Source organism: Psammomys obesus, unplaced genomic scaffold (genome assembly GCF_907164565.1).
Source record: "Psammomys obesus unplaced genomic scaffold, mPsaObe1.curated_primary_1811, whole genome shotgun sequence".
Lineage (NCBI taxonomy): Eukaryota > Metazoa > Chordata > Mammalia > Rodentia > Muridae > Psammomys > Psammomys obesus.
Window position 1 is genome coordinate 48183881 of NW_026585895.1, and position 26873 is coordinate 48210753.

The window sequence follows — 26873 nt, forward strand, 5'->3', positions numbered from 1 at the left end:
CCATGCTGCACCAGGGTTTCCTTGTCATCCCTGCCAGGTAGGACAGGACCAAATGGCTCCAGCTCTAAGGGGAGGTGGACTGTACAAGAAGGGCTACAAGAGGCCAGGTAGAGCCAGTCTCACCTGGGCAGGAAAGCCAACCCCAGATATCCCTGCCTCCTTCCACCCTACCCCCTTCTGGTGCTCACCTTTAACCTCTATCCAGTTGTTATTTAACTCACAAGGGTAGTCCAGCTAGCCCTGTAGTGGGGACATCAGCTAAGACTGACCAGTAAAGTCACTGGGCTGTGCCCAGGATGGCGGTGGAAACCTATCAGGTAAAACCTCCCCTCGTGGAGAGGGTACGGGAGGCAGTGGGAGGGAGTGGCGCTTCCCAGCAGAGCTCAGTCCCACCACAGCTGGGCAGAGCTGCCTTGGCCAAAGGCTTCTCTACTTTGGAGACATTTGTGCCCTACCCATTAAGGGAGCTGGGAACGAAGTGATGAGAAGTGCCAGGGGCCTGCCTATGATCTGGCGTGTGGCTGAGAAGTTCTTTTGGGAAGTGGCCATGGAGTGGAAGGGTCCAGCAGGCAGTGCTTGCAGAGCTAAAACTTCCTCCTTTCAGGTAAGAAAACCCTTGTCTTGCCTTCTTGTGGGTAAATAGTAATTCTCTGCAGGCCCTGGGGAAAGGAAGTTACCAGGAATGGTCTCCTGAGCTGGTGATGTAAAAACCCTCCTGTGACATAGCTCCCACTCTACTGGGACCTCCTCAGAAACCCTGCCCCTCGTCTCGCTAGCTAGGGGAACTGAAGTCCCAGGGTCTCAGGAGCAGACTAGTGCCACCTGTGTTTTACAGGGGCAGGTGAGACGCCCAGCTCAAGGCCAGATCCCCGCTGACCAGGTGACTGCAGGTGGAGCAGGTGGGGCAGGAGTCAGGCAGGGCATGGTATAACAGCCTGTAAGTCACTAAAGCCCGCTTGCTTTAGGCCCTGCTGTCTTCCCTGGAAATGGGACTCAGACATACCCTTCCTCAGAAGCCAGCTCAAGGGTTAAATGAGACAGGCCATGGGGACTGATGCCAGTGCAGTGCCACGCCTATAAAGAACTAGCTCTTGGGCCTGGAGGTGTCTCTAGCTCAATTGTTGCTTGCCTACCCTGCGCTATAAAGCAGGTATGGTGTATGCCTGCAACCCCGGTGCTCAGGACAGGGAGGTAGGGACATCCAGGCTACATGCTCTGGTAAAACATGAAAGCACTTTGCTATTATTTAGGGAAACTCAATTTACAGATAAAAACTAGAGCCAGGGAGTGGTGGTGCACACCTTTAATCCTAGCACTCGGGAGGCAGAGGCAAGCAGATCTCTGGGAGTTTGAGACCAGCCTGGTCTACAGAGCAGATTCCAGGACAGGACAGCCAGGGTTACACAGGGAAACCCTGTCTCAGAAAACAAACAAACAAACAAAAAGAGAGAGAGAGAGAGAGAGAGAGCTGGAGGCTGGAAAATGGCTTCAGTCAATGTGCTTACTGCTCTTGCAGAGGTCCTAGGTTCCGTTTTCTGCACTCACATTAGGCAGCTCAAAAAATCTCCTGTGACTCATGTTCCAGGCTTGTGATGCCTTCTTCTGGCCTCCAATGACACAGCATGAATATGGTTGCACCTCCAACATGTGTCGCACGCACATGTACGCACAAATATAAATACCTAGCCTGCTGGCAACATGACTTTGGTCTCATCAGTCAAGAGGCTGCACCCTGGGCTACATAAGGTGACCTTGTCTCAAAAGAAAAGGCAGAACAATGTGGATTAAAGAGTGCTGGCCAAGGGCCCAGGGATGTTGCTGCTTTCTTCCTTCTATCCCTTCTTTGCTTTTTTATTTTTATTTTTTTCAGGCGAGGATTTCTCTGTGTAGTCCTGGCCATCCTGGAACTTGCTCTATCGACCAGGCTGTCCTCAAACTCAGAGATCTGCCTGCTTCTGCCTCCTTTGCTTTCTATGTGTGCAAACGTGTGTGTATCTGTGTGTATACACTTTCGAACCTGCGTGTGACATACGTATGTGTATTCAATCTTGTGTGCATATGTGTGGGGAGGCCGGAGTTCTTGTTCCTTCAATGGCTCTCCATCTAATTTGAGACAAGGTCTCCTGTCTCTCGCTGAACCTGGAACTCAGTTTTTCAAGGCTGCCTCTCAACCAAGCTCCGGGGTTCTTCTGTCTTTGCCTCCCAGCCAAGGATCTCAGGCTGTGTTCCACAACGCCAGTGTTTTACACGGGTGCTGGAGGTCGGAGGTCCTCCCTGTGCATCGGACTTCAACCACTGAGCTGACCCCCAGCCCTGGCCTTATTTCCCTTGTCCTGGGAGACCTTGTCCTCTCCTCTTGTGATCTGATTTTTGTGACTCACATTCCACATAGAAGACAGAACGTGCAGTATGACTCTTTCTGGGTCTAGCTTAGTTTACTTTGTATGATGTTTAGTTGCATCTACTTTCAAAAAAACCAAAAACCTTGAACTGATGCTCCCACATCCACCTCCCAAGTACTGAACCACCACAGCTGACAGTAACACTTTATTTAATTTATATATATATTTGAGACAGGGTCTCACTATGTAACCCTGTCTGTCCTGGGATTCACTATGTAGACCAGGCTGGCTTTGAACTCACAGAGATCCATCTGCCTCTGCCTCCTGAGTGCTGTGGGGTCAGTCTTGACCCCAAGCACCTCTACCCACTCTGCAGGCCCAGAAAAGTACTTCTTTTGAAATGGTAATACAACCACATGCTGCAAAATCTCAAAGGTACAAAGGTTGACAGGCAAAAGGAATGAGTGTGCCAAGTACATTCTGACACAAGTCAGTCATGAAAACATTTGAACGTTCCAGGGCAGAGGGACAGACCAGTACAAAGACCCCACATTGACTTTCTGTGTGGCCGTGGCCTGGTTGAGTAACCTCTTGTACCTTAATTTGCTATGTAGTGAGAATGACCAGAGCGCTACTAACAGGACTAAAGTGCTGGTGCTGAGTGATCACTAAGTATGAACACCAGCTAAAGGGGCCTGGGTGAGTCCAAGTCGGGGCATGCAGAGTTTGGAGTTCCCATAGGACTGAACTGCACTAAAAAGGAGAACTTTCAGAGGACAGGCAGGGAGAGGGCTGTCAGGTAGACCCTGGAAAGAAGGGATGGACTCTGGAGCCTGTCCAGGAGTGGAAAGCCTGGAGATGGGTGGGGCTTGGCATAGGGACCCAGGGTGAGACCTGACCATGGCTCTGAGTGGTTCCACAGATGTATAGATGCTGGGTTGGCCGGGGCTGGTCTGAGGAAACTCTGACGATTCCAGAGAGCAGTGGTCACAGGTATGGCCATTTTAAGATACTGTGGACATTGTGGGTGAGAGGCCAGAAGGCTGCTGGGCAGTCATGTCTGTGGCACAGTGAAGTTACCACAGTCCTGCGACACAGGATACCAGTGTGGCAGAGAGGCCTGTGATGATGAAGAGCAGAGAGAGTGAGGCCAGCAGAGTGTATGCTTTAGGACAGGAAGGAGAGCTGTTGGCAGGAAGCCCAGGAAAGAAAGGGCTTCAGGAGGGCAGGTGGCGTATTTATCCACGTCACCTGCTCCATGAGACGGAAGCATGTGTGGTTCTGAGCATAGGCCAATTGTTTTGTCCAGTCATTCTAGAAGCCACGATTGCAGGGCCAAGGAAGCTTATTTTTCAGTTAATCATTGCTGGAAAAGGGGAGGCAGTATTTTCAGCAGTGCAGCCATTGGTAATCTGCCTGTGCTTTGACTAAGTTGACCTGTGCCTTGACTAAGTTCAGTAGGTAACCCTAGTTAAACTCACTGGGACGCCAGGATAGATAGATAGATAGATAGATAGATAGATAGATAGATAGATAGATAGATAAGGGCTGGAGAGATGGCCCACTGGTTAAAAGCACTGGCTGCTCTTCCAGAGATCCTGGGTTCAGTTCCCAGCACCTGCATGGCAGGCTACAATCATCTGTGTGTGCAGTTGAGGGAAGCTAGTGCTCTCACCTGACTTCCTGGGACACCGGGCACACATATAGTGCGCAGGCATACATGCAGCCCAAACAGCCATACACAGAGAATGAAGTAATAGTTATAAAAATTAAAGACGTGGGAGTATAGGGGGGTCAGGTGTGGAGAGCAGGGGAGAATGGGAAGCTGGAGAACAGGAGAGGAGAATGGGGATGAGTATGATCAAAACATATTATATACATGTTTGAAAATGCCACCTTTGTGGCCACAGGCAAAATAAGGCTCTGAACATCAGAGAAGGGCCCTGCCAAGGAGAGGGGAATCTCTGTGGGTCACTAGTATAGACACTGGAACATGTAGGATCCTTGTCTGTTCCAGGGGTACAGAGATGTCCCCGTGTTTAGGTTTGTTTGTTTGTTTCTTTTTCTTCCGAGACAAGGTTTTTCTGTGTAACCCTGGCTGTCCTGGAACTCACTCTGTAGACCAAGTTGGCCTTGAACTCAAAGGAGTGCTGGGATTAAAGGTGTATGCCACCACTGCCCGGCTTGCACCCCACTTCTGAACACCAGGCTTATGCACAAACCTACTGATGAGTTTGAAGATCCTTGTTCTCTGTAGCAGCCCAGTGTAGAGACCCAGGTGAGGAAGGGACAGCTGAACTTCTTCACTCAGACCTCAGTTTGCTGTGGAGGAAACCAATTAGAGACAGGAGCAGCTTCCCTAGAGTCACACAGAAGCCCAGAAAATGCAGAGAGAGAATGGCAGGGAGCAGACAGGTAGACAGATGGTGTGGGGAGCAAGAGTAGATGTTAGTCAGCAAATCTGAGTTGACTGGGCGAGTTCATTAATCTCGCCGAGCCTCAATCTCTCCTCCTATAAAATGAGGGCAATCTCCAATTCACCTAACAGCTATGAGATGGCTGATGCCAGGCATAGGGGCGAGTGCCAGCATTGTCCTCTGAGGGCCTGAGGATGCCACTGAAGTGAGGACACTGGTTCCACCTCCCCTGTCGGGCAAACAAGGCACTGGGTATGAGCATGTGTACTGCAAATCAGCCCTGACTTAGTCATTGCACTTCTAAGTCTTCAGTTTCTCTCCCATGTGGAAGAAATAAGGAAGGTAAATGATGTCATTGCACCATGGCATGCGACAGCAATGTGCCGGGGGACAGCCTAAACACCAGCCAACAGGAACTAGCCAAGCGTACAACAGTCTTTCCACACGTGGAGCACTGCACAGCTCAGAAAAGCACATCACCCACAGCAACATCTACACACCGACACAGTCCAGAGTAAGAACTGGATAGAAAGGCTTGTGGATGGGCTAGCAGGGTGGCTCGGTGGTTTAGAGGCACTTGCCACCAAGCCTGACAACCTGAGTTTGATCCCCAGGTTCTGACATGGTAGAAGGAGAGAACCAACTCCTGCAAGTTGTTCTCTGACCTCTACAGACATGCTGTGGCATGCAAGTGTGTGTGTGTGTGTGTGTGTGTGTGTGTGTGTGTGTGCCTGTGTGTGCGTGTGTGTGCGTGTGTGTGCGTGTGCCAACCCTAGCACCAGGGAGGAAAGGGTATATGGAAATAGTATGGTATAGAGTCACATATATGGGGTTGATTGTTGTCTGTGAATATGAGCCTGAAGGCTGGGGGTATAGCTCAGTTGGGAGTGTGCTTGCCTAGTATGCATAAAGCCTTGGGCTGGATATGATAATGATGCAGGCCTGTAAACCCAGCATGGTGACTTAGAGGCCAGCGTGGGATATCTGAGACCCTACCTCAAAATAATAAACAAGTGGAAAGTCAGGAAAAGTGTCCTTGTGGGACAGCAGGGTGTACACAGGTCCGAGGCAGCGGTGACACGCCCAAGGCCCAGGCACCGCTTAAAATCCCTGTTACAATTGGAATAATACTAGTTTGGAGCTGCAGAATCTCCAGTACTTTGGTCTCCTCTGTGCCTGCATTTGTTTCCTGTCAGAGATGATGTCTACAGTGCAAGGACTCAGAGCCTCAGTCAAGCGCTCTACTGCTGACAAATTCCCAGCCCCTCTATGACTCTGATCATGACAGAGACAAAGGGAACCAGGGCTGGAGAGACAGCTCAGCGGCGGCTGCTTTTCCAGAGAACTGGGGTTCAATTTCCAGTACCCCCATGGTGACTCACAACCGCCTGTAATTCCAGTCCCAGGAGCTCTGCACCCCACTTTTTGCCCTCTGCTGGCACTATACATGAAAGATCCCCGGAGGGTATCTTCCGTCAGAGAGACCCCCTCCCAAAGATCAACGAGCCCAGGCGTTCGGATGCAAACAGCAAGAGGCTTTATTTTGATACACAGGTACCCGGGGCGATAAGTCTTTCGGGAGACTTCCGCGCCCCCCAGGTAGGAAGCTGGGGTTTTTATAGGGTTTTAGAGCAGAAGCACTGATACAGAAGCGAGAGGGCATGGTTACAGGGGGCTGATTGGTACATTTTCATGAGACCACGATTTGCGTCAAAGTTTGGCAGGGGCACCAAGATTCCAGGAGCTGGGTGGTCAAGGGGGTTATGATGACCCCCTGACGTGGCCCGCCACCTGTTATTTTGTCTTTTCCTATCTCAGTTGGAGCAGTCTCTGACAGATATCTCATGAGGGTGGTCATAACAAGTTGTTTTTAGCTCAATTGGGGCGGCCTGACCACAAATATCCCAAGTGGGTGACACAGCTAGGATTTTTCAGTAATTTTCCAGTTTCTCATCTGGCCTTCAGAGTTTTACAAAACAGTGGTGTCTCACAAAATGGCATTAGCTATGTTTAACTTAGTGTGAGGCTGGGGTTTTTCATACAAAGGTGCTGTACAGACATAAATACAGGCAAGATACCTACATAAAATTAAAAAAATACATTAAAAGGTAAAGGAAATTAAGTTGAGTATAGTAGCATACAACTAACTGTATTCCTTGAAACTTAGATCCATTTTTAGCACCTGGGGAGCTAAGGCAGGAAAATTGCTGAGAGTTAGAGGCAAGCCGGGTCTACATAGAGAGTTCCAGGCCACTGCTTTGTCACAAACAAATAAACAAACAACAACAAGACAGACCAAGTAAGAAAAAAAAATGAAAGAGGGAAAGAAAATTGGCTAAGCCAGGAATGGAGGCAAGCGGTGCTTTCTTCCCCACTCCACAGAATCTACAGAAACATGTCCTCCCCTGGGATACCATGCACCTCCAGTACCTTCTTACAGATCTGATAGAGTTAAAAAAAATTACTGTCTAGATTACGGAACCAGGTACACAACTGCTTTTACTTTAGTATCGTTGTTTGAGTTGCTAAGGGACCAAACTCGGTGGCTTTCCATGTACTAGGAAGCTCTGCCTCGTTTGCTTTCTATAGATCAGGCTGGCCTATGAACTCAGAGATCTTCCTGCCTCTGCCTCCTGAGTGCTGGGTTTAAAGGCCTGAGCCACAGGGCCTCCACTGCTAGGCTGGAGCTTTGCCTCTTAATCACCCTTCTAGGGGCACAACACACTTTTGTGATGGGCAGAGAGAAGAGGGACAAAAAATTGTGTCACAAAGACTGTAAGACCAGTCAGTGGGTATAGGAGAGATCTTGAGTTCATGCCCTTCTGGGTTACAGACTGAAACTCCCCACAGAAAAGATAGAGACTGAGAAGAAAAAAAAAAAAGTGGGCCGCGAATGAGTGAAGCTGTTTACTGACATACCCACTGGGACAAAGCCAAGCAAAGCAACAAATTTCTGTAATTCCAGCACCTGGGTGGTGGAGGCAGAAGGATTAAAGAGTTCAAAAGCATCCTGGGCTACTCAGTGAGTTTGAGGTACACCTGTGTTACATGAGACCTTCTCTCAAAACAACAAAATAAATCCTAGGACTATAGTTCAGTGACAGATTGCTTGCTGAGCATGCGAGGGGCTCTGGATTAGATCCCAGGAGGGTGTAAAGCCAGGTGTGTCGCTACAGATCTGCCTCCAAGTACTGTAATCTCAGCACTTAGAAACGGGACGCAGGAGGATCAAGAGTTTAAAGTCATCTTTTGCTGCATAGAGAATTTGATACTAGTCTGGCTCCGCTATGTCCAAGTCCACTTGTGTTACAGAAGACACCCCATGGTGGGAGGGGGGTTAGAGAGAGTGGAAAAGTGGGAAAAGAATGGCCCAAGAATGAGTGAAGTTGGTCACTGAAATATACGCTTGGACACTTTGATTCCAGCACCTGGGAGGCCAATGCAAGCGGCTTTTTGTGAGTTTGAGTCCAGCAGCACTTTCAGAGAGAAGTCCAGACTCCTCTCCAAATATCTGTTGCTTATTTTGTTACGCCCAGATTGTAAGGTCCCCAAAGACCACCAGGAGCTGGACCACATATGCAAGCGCAAAGAGCTTTATTTGGGCTTAAGCTCAGTCTCTCCACCATCACCAACACAGTGAACCAGAGGAGTGCACCCCAGCAGCTGCATGGCAAGGTTTTTATTGGGATTGAGCACCTCTGCTAAATATTTAAGCCCCATGTAGAAAATCGGGAGATATGAGAACCTATTGCTGTTCAAAGGGCCACTTTCTGTCCAGTGCCTTCCACAAATGGAGGGACCTCCTCACCCAAAATTGCCCTTGAATCCACTCTCTACTGTGAGGGAGTTTCCTAGGTGCTAATCAAATCATACTCCTCCCCCTAAAGCCATTTTAGCCAGCCAAATTTACTCCAACAATATTTATCTTTATATTTTTGCCTGTTTGCATTGTCTGTGCCCTACTGTGTATATGCCTGCGTGTCTGGTGTTTTTTGGAGGGCAGAGTGGGCGTCAGAGCCCCAGCTTGGAGTTTACAATTGTGAGCCGTAGAGTGGGTCCTGGGACCTTGACTCTGGAAGAGCAGTCAATGCTCTTAAGCACTGAGTCATTTCTCCAGCCCTAACACATTTTTTTATACGTTGCTCCAAGACCCTTCCGTTCGAAGCATCCCGGGAACAACTCGGTCCTCAATGAAAGTCTTTCCCATGGTCCCCTTCTTAGCCTGGAAATCCCCCTGCACTCCGCAGATCTCGGCAAAGGGCGTCATTCTTCCCGGAAGTCTTCCCAGGTTTCTCAGAGTGAGTTAGGGACCTTGGGAGAGGAATCAGATCCCTGACCAAAAAGGCCGCATCCTCAACTCTCTGCCTGAGCCGGGACATTTCGGTGCTGGGAACTGAAGACCACAGGCGTCTGCCAGCTCTGTAATTCTATCTAGTTTAGCGCTAGTCTGGCATGGAGCAGGCTGAGTGCTGCTGGCTCGGAGTGGCTATTTTGGGATGTGCGGCAAAGTCCTTAAGACCTGGGGCACAGACTTTGGAGGATGACTGCGAAAAGAGTGCACAGTCCCTTTAAGACAGAGGACCCCTCCCACGTACAGCAACCACCCCCCCCCCACACTCCCCGCCCTCCCGGGCAGGGCGCCCCTTAGAAGCATGGCGAAAGCCCCGCACGGTGCCGCTCTCTGCCCCTCACAAAGATGGCCGCAATAAGCCGCCGATTCTCATTGGTTCCGGGAGGCTTCGGAGACTCTGATTGGTGGATCTCAGAGGCGCGTCAGGGCGGGGCGGGGCGGGGCGGCTCCGGCTCTGGCCTAGCTAGCGGTGGCGTCAGGACTATGTCGTGGGCGCGGAGCCACCTGCGCTCGGCTCTGTCCCTGGCAGCTGTCTCTGCGCGTGGTGCAACGACGGAGGGCGCGGCGCGGCGGTGGCTGAGCGCGTGGCCCGCGCCGCAGGAGCCGAGAATGGAGTATCAGGTTTCCGATCGGCGGGCGGGCGGAGGGTCGCGCACTGACACGTGGGCTGGACCGCGCTCCGCTCTCCGCCAGCAGCTGGGGGCACCCGAGCCTGAAGCGGCGGGGCTCGGGAGGCGGGACATCTCGGAAATCCGGGGGAGGTGACAAGGACCGGGAAGCTGGGCTCAGATGGCCCGATCTGGGAATTCTGAGGGTGTGTGTCGAGCATTGCGGAGGGGGCGCTGGTGCTAACACCAGAACGTCCAGAGTCCGAACTGAGTTTTAGATGACCTCAGAGTCTGCACTAGCAATGCAAGAGGAGGGGGAAGGGAGTAGTTCTGGAGTCCAGAGTGGAAATGTCCGGGAGGATCTGGGGCTGGGGTCTCCAGGACGCCAAGACTGGGAATCCAAGTGTTGAGAATTGACTGGCGGGCGAGCAGGAAAAGAGGCAATAAGGAGACCAGGAATCTGGAAAACAGATCTACTGTCTGTAGATTGCGGTGCCAGGGGTCAGTTGTCAAAGACCAGAACTTGATGCTAGCCAGGCAGGTGGCACCGGCTTGAAGGCTTTGAGGCTTCCAGACAACCCTTGAGGATAAGAGGCCAGGCCACCGGTCCAATGCCTGGGGGGAACTGCCGAAGTTCAGATTTCTTAGAATGGAGACACAATTGAAACACACTCATGACTGGATTTAAATCCTCAAATACCTCTCGTTTGGTCCTCTCCGTTTACTTTTCTGTTCCCGCTCCCACCCCCTGAAGACATTTCCTGAGGCTGTATACCCACCTGTGGATTCTGGCTGGATGGCTCAGGAACGTTTCCGCTCCTTCTGTATCTCTTCTTCCAGATCGAATTGCTTTCATCGCCTTGTCTTGGGGTTAAATAGCAGAACTCCAGGGTCTCAATTCCAAAATTTCGAATCTCTAGATGTCTGAGGTCCTGGCCCCAGCCTGGCGGGTGCCTAGTTACAGTGGCCGAGAGAATAAAGACAAAGTTCCTGAGGGTGAAAGGTGAGGGTAAAGGCTGAGGACATAGAGGCTTGGGAAGGCAGCCCAGGGAATGAAGATCTGTTCATCTTGCCAGCTTTATCTGGCACTCCCTAGGTGGGGCTAGCCTGCCAGAACTGGAAACATGCCAGCGCTCTCTCCCCACCAAGTAACTGTACAGCAAAGTAATATGGCTCGTGTAACAGGCCTGTTGCCCTGGTAACACTGGTGGGCTGGGTATCGCTGTCCTAAGGACCCTCAGTGAACTGGGACTGTGGTTGCCAGGATGCTGTGCGCATGCTCAACACGCTGCAGACCAATGCCAGCTACCTGGAGCAGGTAAAGCGTCAGCGGAGTGACCCTCAGGCGCAGCTGGAGGCCATGGAGATGTACCTGGCACGGAGTGGGCTGCAGGTAAGGTGGCAGAGCCTGTGAAACACATCTCCTCTATCTGCCCGGGCGCCCTGTGGCTGAGGTGAGGATCTGTCTGTTGTAGGTGGAGGACTTGAACCAGCTAAACATTATCCATGTCACTGGGACCAAAGGAAAGGTAAGAAGGGTAACCCAGGAGGAGCCCATGTAACCCAGCCCACCTTTAGCAATGTTTTTCTACATGCTGCTACAAAATAGCAACCTAGGGTGTCTTGTTAGGGTTACTATTGCCTTGTCATCACCATGACCACAAGCAACTTGGGGAGTAAAGAATTTATTTCACTCGTAGTTCCATATAACAATTCATTATCAAAAACAGTGAGGACAGGAACTCAAGCAAGGCGGGAACCTGGAGGCAGGAGCTGATGCAGAGGCCATGGAGGAGTGCTGCTTACCGGCTTGCGCCCCCTGGCTAGCATAGCCTCCTTTCTTATAGAACCCAAGACCACCGGCCCACAATGGGCTGGTGTAACAGGCCTGTTGCCCTGGCTTTGCCATTGGTGGGCTGGGTACTGCTGTCCTTAAGGACCCCCAGTGAACTGGGACTATGGTTGCCAGGATGCTGGGCCCTCCCCCATTACTCACTAATTAAGAAAATGCTTACAGGCTTGACACAGCCTGATCTTATGGAGGCATTGTCTCAATTGGGTTACCAAAAACTATCCAGCACGTAGGAGAAGAGTTTATCTGGCTATCAGTTGTGGGGGAGGTAGTCCATCATGGCAGGAGATGGCATTGCATCCTCAGTCAGGAAGGGCTGGATGCTGATATTGAGCTTGCCTCCGTCAGCCCTTCCTAGAAACTCCTTCCCAGACCTTCCAAGAAGTTCCTCTCCCCGGTGATTCTGAGTGCTGCCAAGTTGACAATCAGTATTAACCATCATTTCACCCCACCCAATGCTTCCCAGGGCTCCACCTGTGCCTTCACTGAATGCATCCTGCGGAACTACGGCCTGAAGACAGGTTTCTTCAGGTACTGGGCTCTGGGGAGGATATGTCTTAGCTCTGTAGAGAATGGGAGCTAGAGCCAAGGTCAGCCTCTCTCCCAGCAAACATTAACACCACAGTACCCACATTGGCCCACTAAATATTGGCCATCAGTTTTCATAAAGGAAAAACATGGAGGGAAAGTGACAGTATCTTGAAAGTATGGCTTAAGTACCTGGCTGGAAGAGATACTTTATTAATTTGAATTCCAAATATAATTTTTGAATTTTTAATTTTTTAACTATTTTTATTTTGTGTATGCAAATTTTGCCTCCATGCATGTGCTTTATGTGTGTGCCTGATAGAACTGGAATTACAGAGGGTTCTGAGCCACATTTGTGTGCTGGAAATCACACCCAGGTCTTCTGCAAGAGCAGCCAGTGTTCATCACTGCCGAGCCGTTGCTCTAGTCCCTGTTTTGCTTTCTTGAGGCAGGTCTCACTCTAGCCCAGGCTGACCTGGAACTCACTCTGTTCCCCAGGCTGGCCTAGAGCTCCTGGGGATCTTCCTACTTTAGGCTCCTGGTGGAGTTACAGGTTGAACCACCACACCCAGCTTGGTTCTGCTTGCTTTTTTTTTTTTTTTTTTTTTTTCTTGTTTGGAGGGGGCCAGGGGCCTGTCTACCTATGTAGCTCTGGCTAGCCTGGAACTCTCTATGTAGATTAGATTAGGCTGTCCTGGACTCACGGAGATCCATCTGCTTCTGCCTTTTGAGTGCTGAGATTAAAGGCATATGCCACTTCAGCCTACTTCCAATATGATTTATGTGTGTATGGGTGCAGGAGCATTTGTTCATTTTAGTGTGTAGGTCGGGGGGTTCTTTTCTTTCTTTCTTTCTTCCTCTCTTCTCTTCCTCCCTTCCTCCTTCCCTCCCTTCCTCCTTCCCTCCCTTCCTCCTTCCCTCCCTTCCTCCCTCCCTCCCTCTTTCCTTCCTTCCTTCTTTCCTTTTTCTTTCTTTCTTTCTTTCTTTTTTTTTTTTTTGAGGCTGGGTTCCTCTCTCACTAACCTGGAGCTCCTGGACCTGGATTTGGCTGGGCAAGGACTCACCAGCAGCCAGTCCAAGGATCCTCTTATCTCTGCCTCCCTGGCATTGTTTTGTTTTTTGGCAGGGTTGGAGGCCTGTGGATCCGGACTCAGGCTTTCATACTCCTGTGGCAAACACTTTAGTGATTGAACCATCTCCAGGCTCTCCACGTCCAGTTTTTAAATAGCATAGAAATATTTGTTGGTTAAGATGTTTTTGCAGTAAGGAACAGAAACCTGACTCATAAAGGTGCACAGATAAAGGCCTCCATGTCCAAATCTCCACAAGTAGTAGCGCTGCCCTTCTCTGCCTCTTTCTTCTGGAGGCAGCGCCCCCTTGTGGTGGCACACAGACATCTGGTAGCTCAGGAGGTAGAGCATGCCTCATCTCAGCCTGTCACCTTAAATGAATGACATTTTGGAGGAATTAATATAATTGTGCACCTTTGGATTTATTCCTTGAGGGAGGAGCATATCTGACTTTTCTCCCTTTAATCAGGTCTGTCAGGCCACCTCCATAAGCATCTGAAAGCGGTTGGCTATGGCCATTTCAGATCAACCCATTTTCCCTAAACTGGTGGTAGTTCAAGATAAAGAAATGGAAGCTGGGCTGCGTGTGTGTTTGGTAGCGCACACCTTCTATCCCAGCACTCAGAGGCAGAGGCAGGCACACCTCTGTGAGTTTGAGGCCAGCATAGTTTTCAGGACAGCCAGGGCTACACAGAGAAACCTGTCTTGAAAAACCACAAAAGGGCAGATGGCTTGGTGTGAGAGGGTCTTTGAGGAGTTACGAGGTGGACGCGTGTCCCTTAGGAGGCTGTGTAATCGTGGCACGCGTCCACTAAGTGGCTGCTGCCTTGATAGGTGATGTGATCGCCAAGGACAGTGTGTGTCTGTCACCGACCAAAGATTGTGAAGCAACTGTCTGTCTTATAGCATAGTCTTTTGGGATCTGAGTGTAGTGGCACGTGCCTGTAAAATCCATCACTTGGGAGATAGCAGCAGGAGGATCAGGAATTCAGGGGTATTCTCAGCGATGTAATGAGTTGGAGGCCAGCCTCGGCCATGAGAGCTTAAAAAAGAAAAAAGCTAAATAAAAAGAAGAATACTTTTTAAAATAGTTTGAGAAGAGTTAATGCGTTTTTATTACCTTTATTTCTTTTCTTAGTGCGTGTGTGTGTTTGCATGTGTGCGTTTGCCATAGGAGTCGTTTCTTTCCTTTCATCATGTGGATTCTTGGGATGGAACTCAGATCATTGAGTCTGGCAGCAAGTGGCCTTACCTACTGAGCCATGTTGCTGGGCCCCAATAATAATTTTTGATTGTTTTTTAATTTAATGTATATGAGTGCTTTATCTGCATGTACACCTGCATGCCAAAAGATGCTCTCAGATCACATTTTAGAAGCTTGTGAGGTACCGTGTGGTTGCTGAACCCTGGAAGAACACCCAGTACCCTAACCACTGAGCCATTTCTTTAGCCTTCCATAAGCGTTTCATGAGTAAAAACCTCTAACCACTGACCTCAGCCTCGGTGGCCTTCTAGCCCAGCCTGGGGATTTGGATGAGGCAGGGGAATGACTCTTGATGGTTCCTCCCTCTAGAATTATTGCTTTGAGACTGAAAGGCAGGTGGCTGTTGCAGGCACAGGTTAGCAGTGACGCTGATCTGTGTATGGTGGGGAAACATGACTTTTGGGGCACAGGGACCACACTAGACTATCCTGGGTACAGAACCGTCTCCCTTCTTCCCAGGGGTATGTGTCTCAGTTGAGAGTGTTGCAGTAAGTACTACTTACTGGTACAAAAGACTAGTGCAGAAGTCGGGCTAGAGGCCGAAGGTCATTCTGAGATGCTGGGTTGGGGCCTCTGCAGGGTCTGGGCAGCCCTAGGGAGGAGCTCAGACTCTTGGGGACTTCAGAGAGCCTTGGGAACAGGGGAGGCCTGTGTGTTTCTGAAAGAAGTCTGACTAGGGCAAGGAAAGCCCTGAGGCTCGGGAAGGGGGTGTCCCGATGACCCCAGGTCTCTCGGCAGCTCTCCCCACCTGGTGCAGGTGCGCGAGCGGATTCGGATCAACGGGAAGCCCATCAGTCCTGAGCTCTTCACCAAGCATTTCTGGCGCCTCTATCACCAGCTGGAGCAGTTCAAGGTGCTGCGGCCTGAGGGCTGGGAGGGTCCATACCTTTGGAGCTGTGGGGCTGTGGGGCTGTGGGACTATGGCCCCTGACTTGTTCCTGTATGCAGGATGGCAGCCACATTTCCATGCCTGCTTACTTCCGCTTCCTCACACTCATGGCCTTCCATGTCTTCCTCCAAGAGAAGGTGAGTGTCTTTCCTAAACCCTGTCCCTGAGTCCGTGGGGACCAGACTGTGAGTGGAGGGGGCTTCCTGCTCGGTGTCACCTGGGCATTCCTTCCTCTGCCATGCTGCCTGGTCTTCTGCAGGTGGACCTGGCAATAATGGAAGTGGGCATTGGCGGGGCTTTTGACTGCACCAACATCATCAGGTGAGGCAGCTGCTTGGGGACAGGGGAGCAACCAGAACCCTGTGTCTGGTGGCTCAGTACTGGGGGATCAGGACCTTCTTGTCTCTTTCAGAAAGCCAGTGGCGTGTGGAGTGTCCGCTCTTGGCATTGACCACACCAGCCTGCTGGGAGACACGGTGGAGAAAATAGCATGGCAGAAAGGAGGCATCTTTAAGGTAACAAGGCAGGAGAGGTTCATGGGAGCCCAGGGTCTGTCCTTACTGACAGAGGAATGGCTGTGCAGAATCATTAGAGTGCTGACTCAGGACCAGGTCCTAGCCACCTGCACGGTCTGGCCTCCCATCCTTCTCCCTATGTGAACCCTCTATGGCCTCAGTTGAAGTTAGGCTCAGTTGCAGGTCTGTGGGGGCAGTGGGGGCAGCTGGAGGACCCCAACAGCCCCCGTTACTTTCTCCCTGGCCTGCTTGCAGCCTGGTGTCCCTGCCTTCACTGTGCTGCAGCCGGAAGGTCCTCTGGCCGTGCTGAGGGATCGAGCCCAGCAGATCTCAGTGAGTGAGCGGGTGGTTTGGTGGCAGGGAAGAGGTGTGCGCCAACTAGAGTGACGTAGTGTCCTGTTGGGCTCCAGGTTCCTCATATGTGCACGGGGTGGGGTAGGGGGCAGCTGTTTATGCTCCAGGACATACCTGGTTCTGGGGGCAGGTCTTGGGGTAGGCCGTGGTGGTTGGGGTGTGGGCAGAGGGCTAACCCAGTGGCGGTGGTGCGGGTCTGCTGAGCAGGTGTTGCCCTTCTCCCCCACAGTGTCCTCTGTACCTGTGTCCACCATTGGAAGCCCTGGAGGAGGGTGGACTGCCGTTGACCCTGGGCCTGGAGGGAGAGCACCAGCGGTCCAATGCAGCCTTAGCCTTGCAGCTGGCTCATTGTTGGCTAGAGCAGCAAGACCACCAGGGTAGGTGGGCCAGTGTGGGCATACAGGTGGGCAGTGCTTGGAGGCTGCCTGGAGGGGTCTGAACACACGGACTCACACCCCACAGACATCCGGGAGCTGAAGGTGTCCAGGCCAAGCATACGGTGGCAGCTTCCCCTGGCACCTGTGTTCCATCCTACCTCCCACATGAGACACGGTAAGTTGTAGCTTCCTGCCCAGTCAGGACCGCTGCACATCTTCGACCCGCCCCCACGTTTATTTAGCTCCCTGTTGGTATCTCTGTGTCCTTTGAGGTGCATCTTTTGGCTTCCTGTTTGGGGGTCGGGCAGTTCTAGATTGTTCCTCAGAGTGAACATTCCTCCCTGGCCTAGAGTTCACAAACCTTTGGAGGCTCAGTTTTCCTCTCTGCCAAATGACATCCGATAGCACCCACTGCAGGAGGCTGTTTTGCTGCTTCATGATGTGACATCACTCGGATGCTGAGCCCAGCGCATGGAGGACCTGGAGCAGAGTGCAGGCAGCAGTAGCCGCTGTCTGTCATCAGCCTGAGGCTACTTCTGCTCCATCCTCTAAAGTTGCTTTCAGCCCAAAGAAGGGCTTGCACTGTTACACTCCTTTAGAATCGTTTTGGTGTGCCAGGGACAGCCCGGGAGCAGATCCTAGGTTAGACTCTAGCCCCAGGCCCCACTTGCTCTGTGAGCTCAAAACTCTGGCTGTCACATGGGAATGTATGATTGTGCCATAGCAGTCCCATCTTAGGGTTGTCTGGAAGATTCCATAGTGAGACAGCCCATTTCCGCAACCCAGGAACTGCCATTAGTAAATGGAGCCACCTGCAGGGCCAGAAGGCTGCTGGCCTTACTGTGGATCCCAGAGCACTGTCTCATCTGCCTTTGCCAGGGCTTCGGGACACGGAGTGGCCTGGCCGGACACAGGTACTGCGGCGGGGACCCCTTACCTGGTACCTGGATGGCGCACATACCACCAGCAGCGTGCAGGCCTGTGTGCGCTGGTATTGCCAGTCACTGCAGCGCAGCAAACGCCCCAGCGGGTGAGCTTTCCTGAAGGGCTGGGCATGTGAAGGCAGGGTCCTGGGTAATGACCCCGTTAGGGCTGATTTCAGCAGCCATCCCTGAGCTGTAACCTGCTCTTTGAAAAAAAATGTTGTATTTCTAATTCTTTCAGTGTTGCCACTCCCTGGCAGAAATTTGAAAATGTACTAAATAGTGTTTCTACAAAAAAGTCTATGCCATGGGTCTGGAGAGATGGTTGTTAAAAGCCCTTGATGCTCTTGCAGAGAACCCAACTCCCAGTAACCACATGGTAGTTCACAACGTCGTTACTCCAGAGGCATTAGGGCTGGACCAGTTCGGGGAGAATTAGATTCTGGGTAGATGGCTGGGATGGGCTGGGAAGGGCTGGGAAGGAGGGCAGAAGGCATAGCCCATCCATTTCTTTCTGATGCAGTGGGCCTGAAGTTCATATCTTGCTCTTCAACTCCACTGGTGACAGGGACCCCGCTGCCTTGCTGAAGTTGCTGCAGGTAAGGGACCCACCTGGAGGCTGGGTAGCATGCAGCACCAGTTCTGCCCTCAGCTCTAAAATGGAGCCATTTCCTGTTGCATCTTTGCTTGGGGAAACTATGTCTATTCTAGGCTGCTAGGGCCAGAGCAGCTCCTAGGATCATTTCCCATTTCAGAGCAGAGGCTGAAGTGGTTCATATCCAGAAACTACCCAAGCCTGGGTTTGGGGCCCGTTCCCCAAAGAGGCTGTCTTAAGTAGGTAGCCCCTGAAATCTCCATTCAGTATAGTTCACGTGTGCAAGTATTCTGGAAGATAGGCTGTGCAGGCTACAAGCCAGGAGGGCTACAGAGGCAAATGGGATGGGTGCTGAAGGCCCGTGGCTCTGTGCTATGTTATCACAGGTTCCGGGATGGGCTGGGGCCCTATTTGGAAGTCAGGTTGGGGTGAGGGACACCCTTTCAGAAGACTGATACCATGTCTCCCCTTGCTTACCCAGCCCTGCCAGTTTGACTATGCTGTGTTCTGCCCCAACCTGACAGAGGTGTCACCCACAGAGAACGCAGGTGAGAGGGGACAGATGGCGTGGCTGATGCTGAGGGCCCAAGGTGGACTGCTCAGGGAGGAATGGGAACTTCCGGCTTCCAAACTGTGCTAGAAGATAGCATTTTTAAAAAGATTTCTTTTTGCTGTATATGTATGTGCAAGGGCCTGCAAGTACGGATCTGAGTGCCTGGCGCCTGTGGAGGCAGACGTCGTCAGGTCCCCTGGGACTGTGGTTATAGATGGCGGTGGGTATTGGGGGTGGAACCTGGGTTCTCTGCAAGGGCAGCGAGGGCTTTAACAACACGTTCATCTCTCCAGCTCCAGGATACAGATTTTATTGTAGAAACACTATTTAGCACATTTTCAAATTTGTGCCGTGGAGTAGTCACAACACTGTAAAAGAATTACCAGGTAGGGGGCTGGAGAGATGGCTCAGCGGTTAAGAGCACTGGCTGCTCTTCCTTAGAGGTCCTGAGTTCAATTCCCAGCAACCACATGGTGGCTCACAACCATCTGTAATGGGATCTGATTTCCTCTTCTGCTGTGCATGAAAACAGCACTGGTATAAACAGATAGATAGATAGATAGATAGATAGATAGATAGATAGATAGATAGATAGATAGATAGATAAAATTAAAAAAATTTAATTACCAGGTATAGAATATTTTCTAAGGGCTGGAGAGATGGCTCAGAGGTCAAGAGCACTGGCTGCTCTTCCAGAGGTCCTGAGTTCAGGTCCCAGCAACCACATGGTGGCTCACAACCATCTATAATGAGTTCTGGTGCCCTCTTCTGGGGTGCAGGTGTACATGCAGGCAGAACATTGTAAATCATAATAAATCTTGAAAAACAACAAAGAATCTTTTTTAAAGGGTAGATTACAGCCTACTGATGGCTACTGAAATCAGCATAGTGGGTCTCAACTAAATTTTATTGACTAGAATGGAAAATATCAGAGTGCTTTGCATGGAGGATGGGCAGTTGCTGCCTGGTGAAGATTCAGGTCGCGGCATCTATGTAAGAGTGCAAATACTAGGTTGCAATGTAAAATACATCTAAAAGTTGCTTATGTTGGGTGTAATCCCAGCACTCGGGGAGGCAGAGGCAGGCAGATCTCTGTGAGTTCCAGGCCAGTCTGGTCTGTTTGTTTAGTTAGTTAGTTAGCTAGTTAGCTAGTTGGGGTGGGGCACATGAGTGGAGGCCAGAGGAAAACTGGGGGAGGGGAATGTCAGTTCTCCTCTTCCCTCTGTGGGTCATAGAACATGGGGATTGGAGAGAGGCTGCCAGGCTTGATGGCAAGCACCCCTTCGTACTGAGCTGTCTCACTGGCTCCTGAAATGCTTTTTGGATTACAGTGCTTCGCATTTTAAAGCCTTTGAAGGAGGGTGAAACATGCAGGAGATCTCCGGGTCCCATAGTGGACCATTTGTGGAGAGCTCTGGGATCTGTATTTATAGCTGCTTTCCCGGGAAATACTTACGCCCACATGGTGAGGGACCCCAAGGGGACACTTTGTAGAGATGGGCATGGGGGTTGTGGCGTTGGACTTCCAGGCTGTGCTTCCCATGACAGTGAGCAGGCTGCACTGGTCACAGTCCGCCGTGCGGACAGTCAGCAGAGCCTAGTGCAGTGGGGCTTAGAAAGGGCTCGCTGTGTGTGTGCTGCTTCTCCTGTGCGCTCCACTGACGTGGCTTGTCCTGCACCCCACAGACCAGCAGAACTTCACAGTGACTCTGGACCAGGTGCTGCTCCGCTGCCTCCAACACCAGCAGCACTGGAGCCGCCTGGGCGAGAAACAGGCCAGCCCCGACCTCTGGAGCAGCCCCAGCCCGCAGCCGGGAGGGCCGGGCTCCCTGCTGCTGGCACCGCACCCGCCTCAGCCTGCTAGCTCGAGCTCCCTTGTTTTTAGCTGCATCTCCCACGCCTTGCAGTGGATCAGCCAAGGCCGGGATCCCGTCTTTCAGGCCCCGAGCCCTCCAAGGAGCCTCCTCAGCCACCCGACAGCTAGCAGTGGGGCCAGCGTTCTCCGGGAGGCCGCTGCCATCCATGTACTGGTTACAGGAAGCCTGCACCTCGTGGGTGGAGTGCTGAAGCTACTGGATCCCTCCCTGTCCTAGTAGCCAAGGCTTGGTGTCAGAGGCGGGAACTTTCCACACCCTTGCTGCCTTTCCACAGACGTTCAGACTCAGTGCCTTTTGATTTCTGCTTCCGGATTCTTTTGAGACCGGCCCAGGGTCCTGAGCTCTTGGTAGAGGGTAGGGATGGGAGAGGCTCTGTTCCTTGGCTTCTCCTCCCTCTGGCGTAGACAGCAGGGGCTTCCCTGCCATTTTACTAGGCCTTCAGTCCAACCCATCTCCCTGCCCACCCTGTTGCCTTCTGGCTCAGGTCCAGCCTATTGTGCAAGCTGCCTGACCAGCCTGTGATCCTACCTGAGGTTAGCCCAGAGACTTCTCCTCCCTCCCAATGCCTTCTGGGAAGAGAGAGGGCCCTTGCCTGGGCATTTGGGGACTACAGGTTGTCGGAACTAATTGAAGCTTTTTAAACCCTTTTATTTTTTATTTTTTTGTAAATAAATGACACAACTTTTGGTTGACTCCTAACCTCTTAGCTCCCTCATCAGACATTTGGGGGTTTGAGTTTGGCTCTGCAGGAGTATAGGAGTTGAATGGATAGAGAGTCCTAGCAGTATGACCTATGACTAGTCTTCAGCCTCAGAGCATAAGGAGGCCTGGGCCATGAAAGACTGGACTGACACTTGTCCACCACACACCAAAACCCTGCCTTGCAAACCTCCCCACCAACCGTGTGTTCAAGCTGTATGCCCATCTTACAGATGAGGGAGGGTGGCTGGCTTCCAGAGGCCATGGAGCTGACCACAGGCTCATTGTGGAAAACTGTCATGGGGAGGATGAGAACCCAGAGCTTTATAGGGATAGCTGTGACAGACCCCAGAGACTGTAGCCAAGGTTTCTTAGTGTTTAGTTTCTGTAGCCTTTGTCCCAGGGTTGGACCACCAAATGAGTGAGTATCAGAGAGGACCATCTTCCTTCGAACAGGGTCTCTGGCCATCTGCCACTAGGCCAGCCCAAGGGGCGTGCAGCCCTGTTCTGTGTTGTAATGGCCCTTCCCCTTCTCCCAGTACAACCCAAAGGGGCACTGGTTTCACATCTGATTTATTGGTGAATATATAGGGCTTGGCCCAGGACCGGCAGCCTTGGTACTCCCCTCCTGCTGCCGCCCAGTGGATGGGCCGGGAGGAGATCTCTCTCTGGCATTTCTCAGAGGGGCTGGGCTCCCCCACCCCACTGTCCTTGCCATCTTCTAAGACTGCTGAGCTGAGCACCCTTCAGCTTCTCTTTCCCCCACCAAAGTTGTGCCAGTCCAGGTGAGGAGGCCACTGGAGCCAGATGCAGGCAGCTCTGAGCTGGGCTGGCCTGGGCGGGTCACGTCTGGAGTTCTCACCTCTTACCCTGCCTGGTTCACCAGCACAGGATCCAGTTCAAAGGCAGCAGCTTAGGCTTCTACAGCGATATGCCTTGTCTCTCTAGTCTCGGGAAGCCATATTCTAGAGCCCCTGGGTTGGACAGTTCTGTAGAGTCGGGTGAAGAGACCCCAAGGTGTTCCAAGGTGGTGTCTCCACTGGCAACAAGCCTCTGTGAGGGACGCATCAGGGGCAAGGGCCATGCTCCATCCTCTGCTGAGTGGAGGTGTTTGGCTCCGGGACAAGTTCATAGCCAGTGGTTCCCAGCTTGTGGTTGCTCCGTCTCTCCTTCGGGGCAAGGGCTGGCTGGGGGGGCCCTCGAGGCTCCAGGTTGGGCACTATGCCATGCTGCTGGTGGAGCAGGGGGTGCTCTGAGTGCTCCCAATGCTGTGGTTGGTACTGCTGCTCTCAGAGGAGGCCGGTGCAGCCACCGCCACCACGGGCTCCCGCTTGCTGGGGGCACCTGAGGGGCGTGGGCGGGGGTGGAGGTCAGGGCCCCAGCCAGGATTCCCCACTCCCTTGGAGGCTTCACTGGGCGTGCCCCGGGGCGGTGTGGAGGGGCTCTGCGTGTTCATTGTAGGGGCAGGGTGGAGGCTTGGGGTACTCACGTGTATGAGAGTAGATGCACCAGAGTGCTGCTGTGAGCAGGGCCCCAATGAGGAAGGCACCAAAGGTGATGCCCAGAACAGAGGGCAGGACGAGGCCTTTGCCTGTGTGGCCAAAGGGGGGCCAATGGGGGTCAGTGTGCGCTGGCCTCAGGCCCATCCTACCCTGTCATGCTGGCCTGGGTCACAGGTATTACGCTAGTTTCAGTTCATCCGGTGACCCCTGACCTCTCCAAATGTAAATCTCTTCATCTAGGGCATGGGCTCAGTATAATACTAAGCCAAGGGCCCAGCTAGCCAGGCCTTTCGGACCGCCCTTCCGTCTCCCGAAGGCTAGCAGAGAAACATCTTTACAGATGGTATAATAGATGCAAAGAACGAAAGGGGCCAGCTCTGCCACACTGTGTGACCTTATATCCTGTATCCACCCCGTCCGCCCTCATCTCAACAGATTCAAGTGGGCCAGAACATCTTTTTAAGACTAGTGCTGGTCCCGTTAGTCAAGGAATGTGAGGCCTGTACCACACCCAAGGTGCCGTATGTTCCCATCCAGGAGGCCGAGGCCGCCAGCAAGGCATACCAGTTACTGAGGGGACAGAGATGAGACCTGGGAGGGGCCTGCGGTCCGGAGGCCTGTCCTACGGCACTCAGCTGCGCTCCTCCTAAAGCCCTACCTTACTGCAGGCCCCTCTGGCTGCTAGCCTGAGAAACCGTCCTCGCCCCACAAGGCTGCCACCCCATCTCCCCACCAGTGGACCCCACTGTCCACTGTCCTGTACTCACCAGACAGGTCAGGGCTGACGATGTTCAGGCGCATGGAGACTGTCTTGTAGACTTTCTGAGGAGGGAGGAGAGTGATAAGTGGCCCAGCCTTCAGCTGGCAGCACGTGGCTCTCCCTGGCTCTGCAGCTCTGACCTGCCACCATTCCAAGCCTTGGCTGAGTCCTATGCCCACCACTTACTAGCTGGCAGCCTGGGGAAAAGTTTAGGAGGCATGTGCTGTGCAAGAACAGCAGGATAGTCTATGTCTGTGTGAACGGTCCCCAGCACTCCTCTTTTGAGGCCTCTGATGGCATGCGGCAAGTAGGCACTTAGCATCTGTTACCCTGGCAAGCCACAAGCCAGGTTAGCCCAGATGCCCAGGACCTGGAAGGTATGGCTCCTGGGACCCCAGCTTCAGGAGGTTTTGGATCCTGGACATCTGTGTGCAGATTTTGATTGTGTCAGGATGGAAGGCCTGAGAACGGAGCTCACTCGACAGCAAAGCATGATGTCAGGCTTTTCCATTATTCCCTAAGCTACCTGGTTTACTCAGTCACACTGGTGATTGCCACGTGGGTGAGTGGGTGGGATGTGAGAGAAGTGAGTGACTAGGGGGGCTAGTGGAAATACTGAATGATGGGTGTATAGGGCTTGTGGGGTAAACAGAAGGATAAAGTGGGCAGGTGGGTGGCTGGTGGAGGGAAGGTAGGTAGATGCGGGATGGATAAGAAGGTAGGTGGATGAGTGGTTGGGTGGTACACACATAAGTATTAGGTAGATTGGTGGACGGGTGGGTGGATGCATGGGCAGATAGACGGCTGAGCGGATAGGTACATGGACTGGTGGGTAGGCAGATAAATGGTGTGTTTGGATAGGTGAGCAGATGGTTGGTTATGTGGGTGGGTAGGGTCCTTGAATAGTTGGTAGATTAGTGGGTATGCGGACGGATGGTTGGGCTCCCGGTGGGCAGTGGGTAGATGGGTGGAGGTGGATGGCTAAATATTTCAGAGGGTAAGTGGATAGGGGAGAGCTGCAGCTGTGTGTGTATCCAATTGCCACAGTTTCAGCGAAGCTGTAGGTAGCAGTGAGTGACCCCTGACAGCCAGGCTGGCAAGCCCCACGCTGGACTCTTGCTCTGCTGGTGGCCAGCTGCACTGTCACCTCCTTACCTTCAAACCCCAGGCCCCATAAGCCACCCTGAAGCTAGACCTGGGCCACGCCCACTCACCTGGGACAAGGCGCTAGTGTGCAGGGCTAGGTTGCAGCTGAGGGTGCCAGCTGTGGGGGTGGGCACCATGTAGACACGGAGGAGGAAGCTGAAGCGTGGGTCACCTTCAGGGCTTGGGGACAGCAAGCTCACACAGCTGCCCTTGGCTGCTCGGCTCTGGATGAGTTCCACCGTGTCCCCTTCAGGCCCCAGATCCAGCTGGCAGCTATCTAGCTGGACTGTGACCTCAGAGGTCGATGGAGACATGCTCACCTGCACAGAGAGGGGAGAGCTATGTGCAGATACTCTCGACTCTTCACTGGTGCCCCTTTGATAACTAGGGGGAGTCCCCACCCTCTGAATAAAAGAGAAGAAGGAGCCCCACAGAGCAAAAAGGAAGGACAGGGCTACATTCTCATTTGCAGTTCCTCTTCCATCTGCCGCACACGCCCAGGCTGGACGGTGAAGTCTCGAGTTCTCTCTAAGCGGGGAGCCCAGTACCTGCACGAAGCCTTGCTGGCCCAGCTCGAGGGTGCTGGCTGCCTGGAGGAAGTGTGGGCTGAGGTAGAGGCCCAGCTCGAAGGAGAAGCTGTCTGTGTCAATGCACTGCACCTTTTTCTGTGGGCGGGCAGGTAGGGGACAGTCAGCTTGGATGGGGTGGCAGTAGGCATCGCCTGACCCCATCCTCACCTTTTAAGTGAACTCGTATTTATGAAGAAGTCACTTGGGACTGGGCTAGCGAGAAGACACCTCTCAGTGACTGCTCCTAGGATCCCTATGGGGGGAGGTCTTATGCCACAGGTTAGAGCCTATGACCGCTGAGCCCAAGGAGGGTTAAATGATTTGCCACGGTCACAGAGCCACCGTGTGACTTAAGAGGCTGAAACAGGAACTCTCAGCAGCACTGCTGCCACTGTACAGAACAGGAGGCTGACGCACACTGGAAACTCGGGGTTGTTAGGATTTGGGCCTCCCTTTCCTGGGGCCTCCCCCCCTCCCCGGTAGGCCAGATAGGGGCCCCACCCCTGCTGCACACCCTGAACCAGTTAGCATGGTGGGACAGCCCATCTCACCCGAAGTGGTGGTGAGCCTGACGGGAAATTGATGATCACCTGCAAAGACAGAGCCGAGAAGCTGGTCAGGGCCGGAAAGGCCCCAGAAGACATCTTACTTCCCAGACGCATGTTATGGATGGGAAGGCTCAGCTAAGCCGTGCCTACGCTTTGGCTCCTACCTAGCGCTACTCCCTGCTGCCCCAAATATCCCTCAGCCCCTAGGATCAGCAAAGTGCCTGAAGGGACACCCAACTCTGCCGCTCTTGGCTGCTTCCTGGCCCCAGGCCTCACCTCATTGCTGATCACATGCGCTGACACTTTCATGCCACAGCTGGAGTAGGTGCTACGCAAGACGAGCTGGCCGTCGCTGTCTTCAGCCTGGCAGTGGGAGTCCCAGAAAGCCAGGCCTGTAATGGTACACTGCAAAGTCTGCTCGGGGGAGAAGGGCACCGTCAGGAGGCCCTGTGCTTCCCCGGGCCTCACTGTCCCCACCAAAACTCTGTAAGGCCTGCCCCTGGGCCCGGAGAGACAGCTCAGCGGTTAGGAGGCTGTTCTCGCAGAGGACCCAAGTTCAGGCCCCAGCTCCCTAACCCATGCCAGAGCGCTCACAACCAACTGGAACTCCAGCTCCGATAGATGACTCTTTCTGGCCTCCACGGACACTAGTGCTCATGCGCACATACCCACCCTACACAGAAGTTTAAGATGAGCAAAGAAAATATTTAAGTGTGTCTGAGCGGACATGGATGATTTACCAAAGCTCAAATAGAGACTTCAGAAAAGCGGGGGTGGGGGGAGGGGGGGCGGGGGGCGGGGGGGATGTACTTATTGGAGGATGGACAACCAGAATATCATCATCTTCTTCTTTTTTTAATTGTTAATTTTATTTTGTGTTCTTTGATGTTTTGCCCGCATCTGTGATAAGGTCGGATCCCCTGGAACAGGAGTTACAGACAGTTGTGAGCTGCCATGTGGGTGCTGGGAATTGAACCTGAGTCATTTGGAAGAACAGCCAGTGCTCTTAACCACTGAGTCATCTCTCCAGCCCCTAGAATGTCTTCTTTACTTTTTTCATTGGTACATTGCTGGGAATTGAACCTAGGTGTGTGTGTGTGTGTGTGTGTGTGTGTGTGTGTGTGTGTGTGTGTG

General features: G+C 52.4%; 2 protein-coding genes across 5 annotated transcripts in view; one reads left to right on the forward strand and one right to left on the reverse strand.

Moving 5' to 3' along the window:
* The first annotated feature begins 227 nt into the window (after positions 1–227).
* On the forward strand, positions 228–21214 carry Fpgs (folylpolyglutamate synthase). Of its 4 annotated transcripts, none has more exons than XM_055600890.1 (15): positions 228–317; positions 10983–11111; positions 11194–11247; positions 12037–12101; positions 15171–15285; positions 15381–15458; positions 15581–15642; positions 15734–15836; positions 16092–16169; positions 16420–16567; positions 16653–16742; positions 17447–17597; positions 18014–18089; positions 18567–18633; positions 20325–21214. In XM_055600890.1, the coding sequence occupies exons 1-15, from the start codon at positions 297–299 to the stop codon at positions 20729–20731; spliced, it is 1644 nt and encodes a 547-aa protein (XP_055456865.1). In that variant the 5' UTR covers positions 228–296; the 3' UTR covers positions 20732–21214. The 4 variants fall into 4 exon arrangements, with proteins under 4 accessions (XP_055456865.1, XP_055456864.1, XP_055456863.1 ...); XM_055600889.1 differs by lacking the exon at positions 228–317 and adding an exon at positions 358–604; XM_055600888.1 differs by lacking the exon at positions 228–317 and adding an exon at positions 9591–9731.
* A 556-nt stretch (positions 21215–21770) lies between these two features.
* Eng (endoglin) overlaps positions 21771–26873 on the reverse strand; it is a 34845-nt gene continuing 29742 nt past the window's right edge. The window contains exons 9-15 of the mRNA XM_055600887.1: positions 26016–26153; positions 25743–25781; positions 25171–25287; positions 24691–24942; positions 23484–23538; positions 22704–22805; positions 21771–22558 (exon numbers count right to left, since the gene is read on the reverse strand). Coding sequence (XP_055456862.1) covers positions 22434–22558; positions 22704–22805; positions 23484–23538; positions 24691–24942; positions 25171–25287; positions 25743–25781; positions 26016–26153 — 828 coding nt within the window. The 3' untranslated portion in view covers positions 21771–22433. The remainder of the gene's footprint in view (positions 22559–22703; positions 22806–23483; positions 23539–24690; positions 24943–25170; positions 25288–25742; positions 25782–26015; positions 26154–26873) is intronic.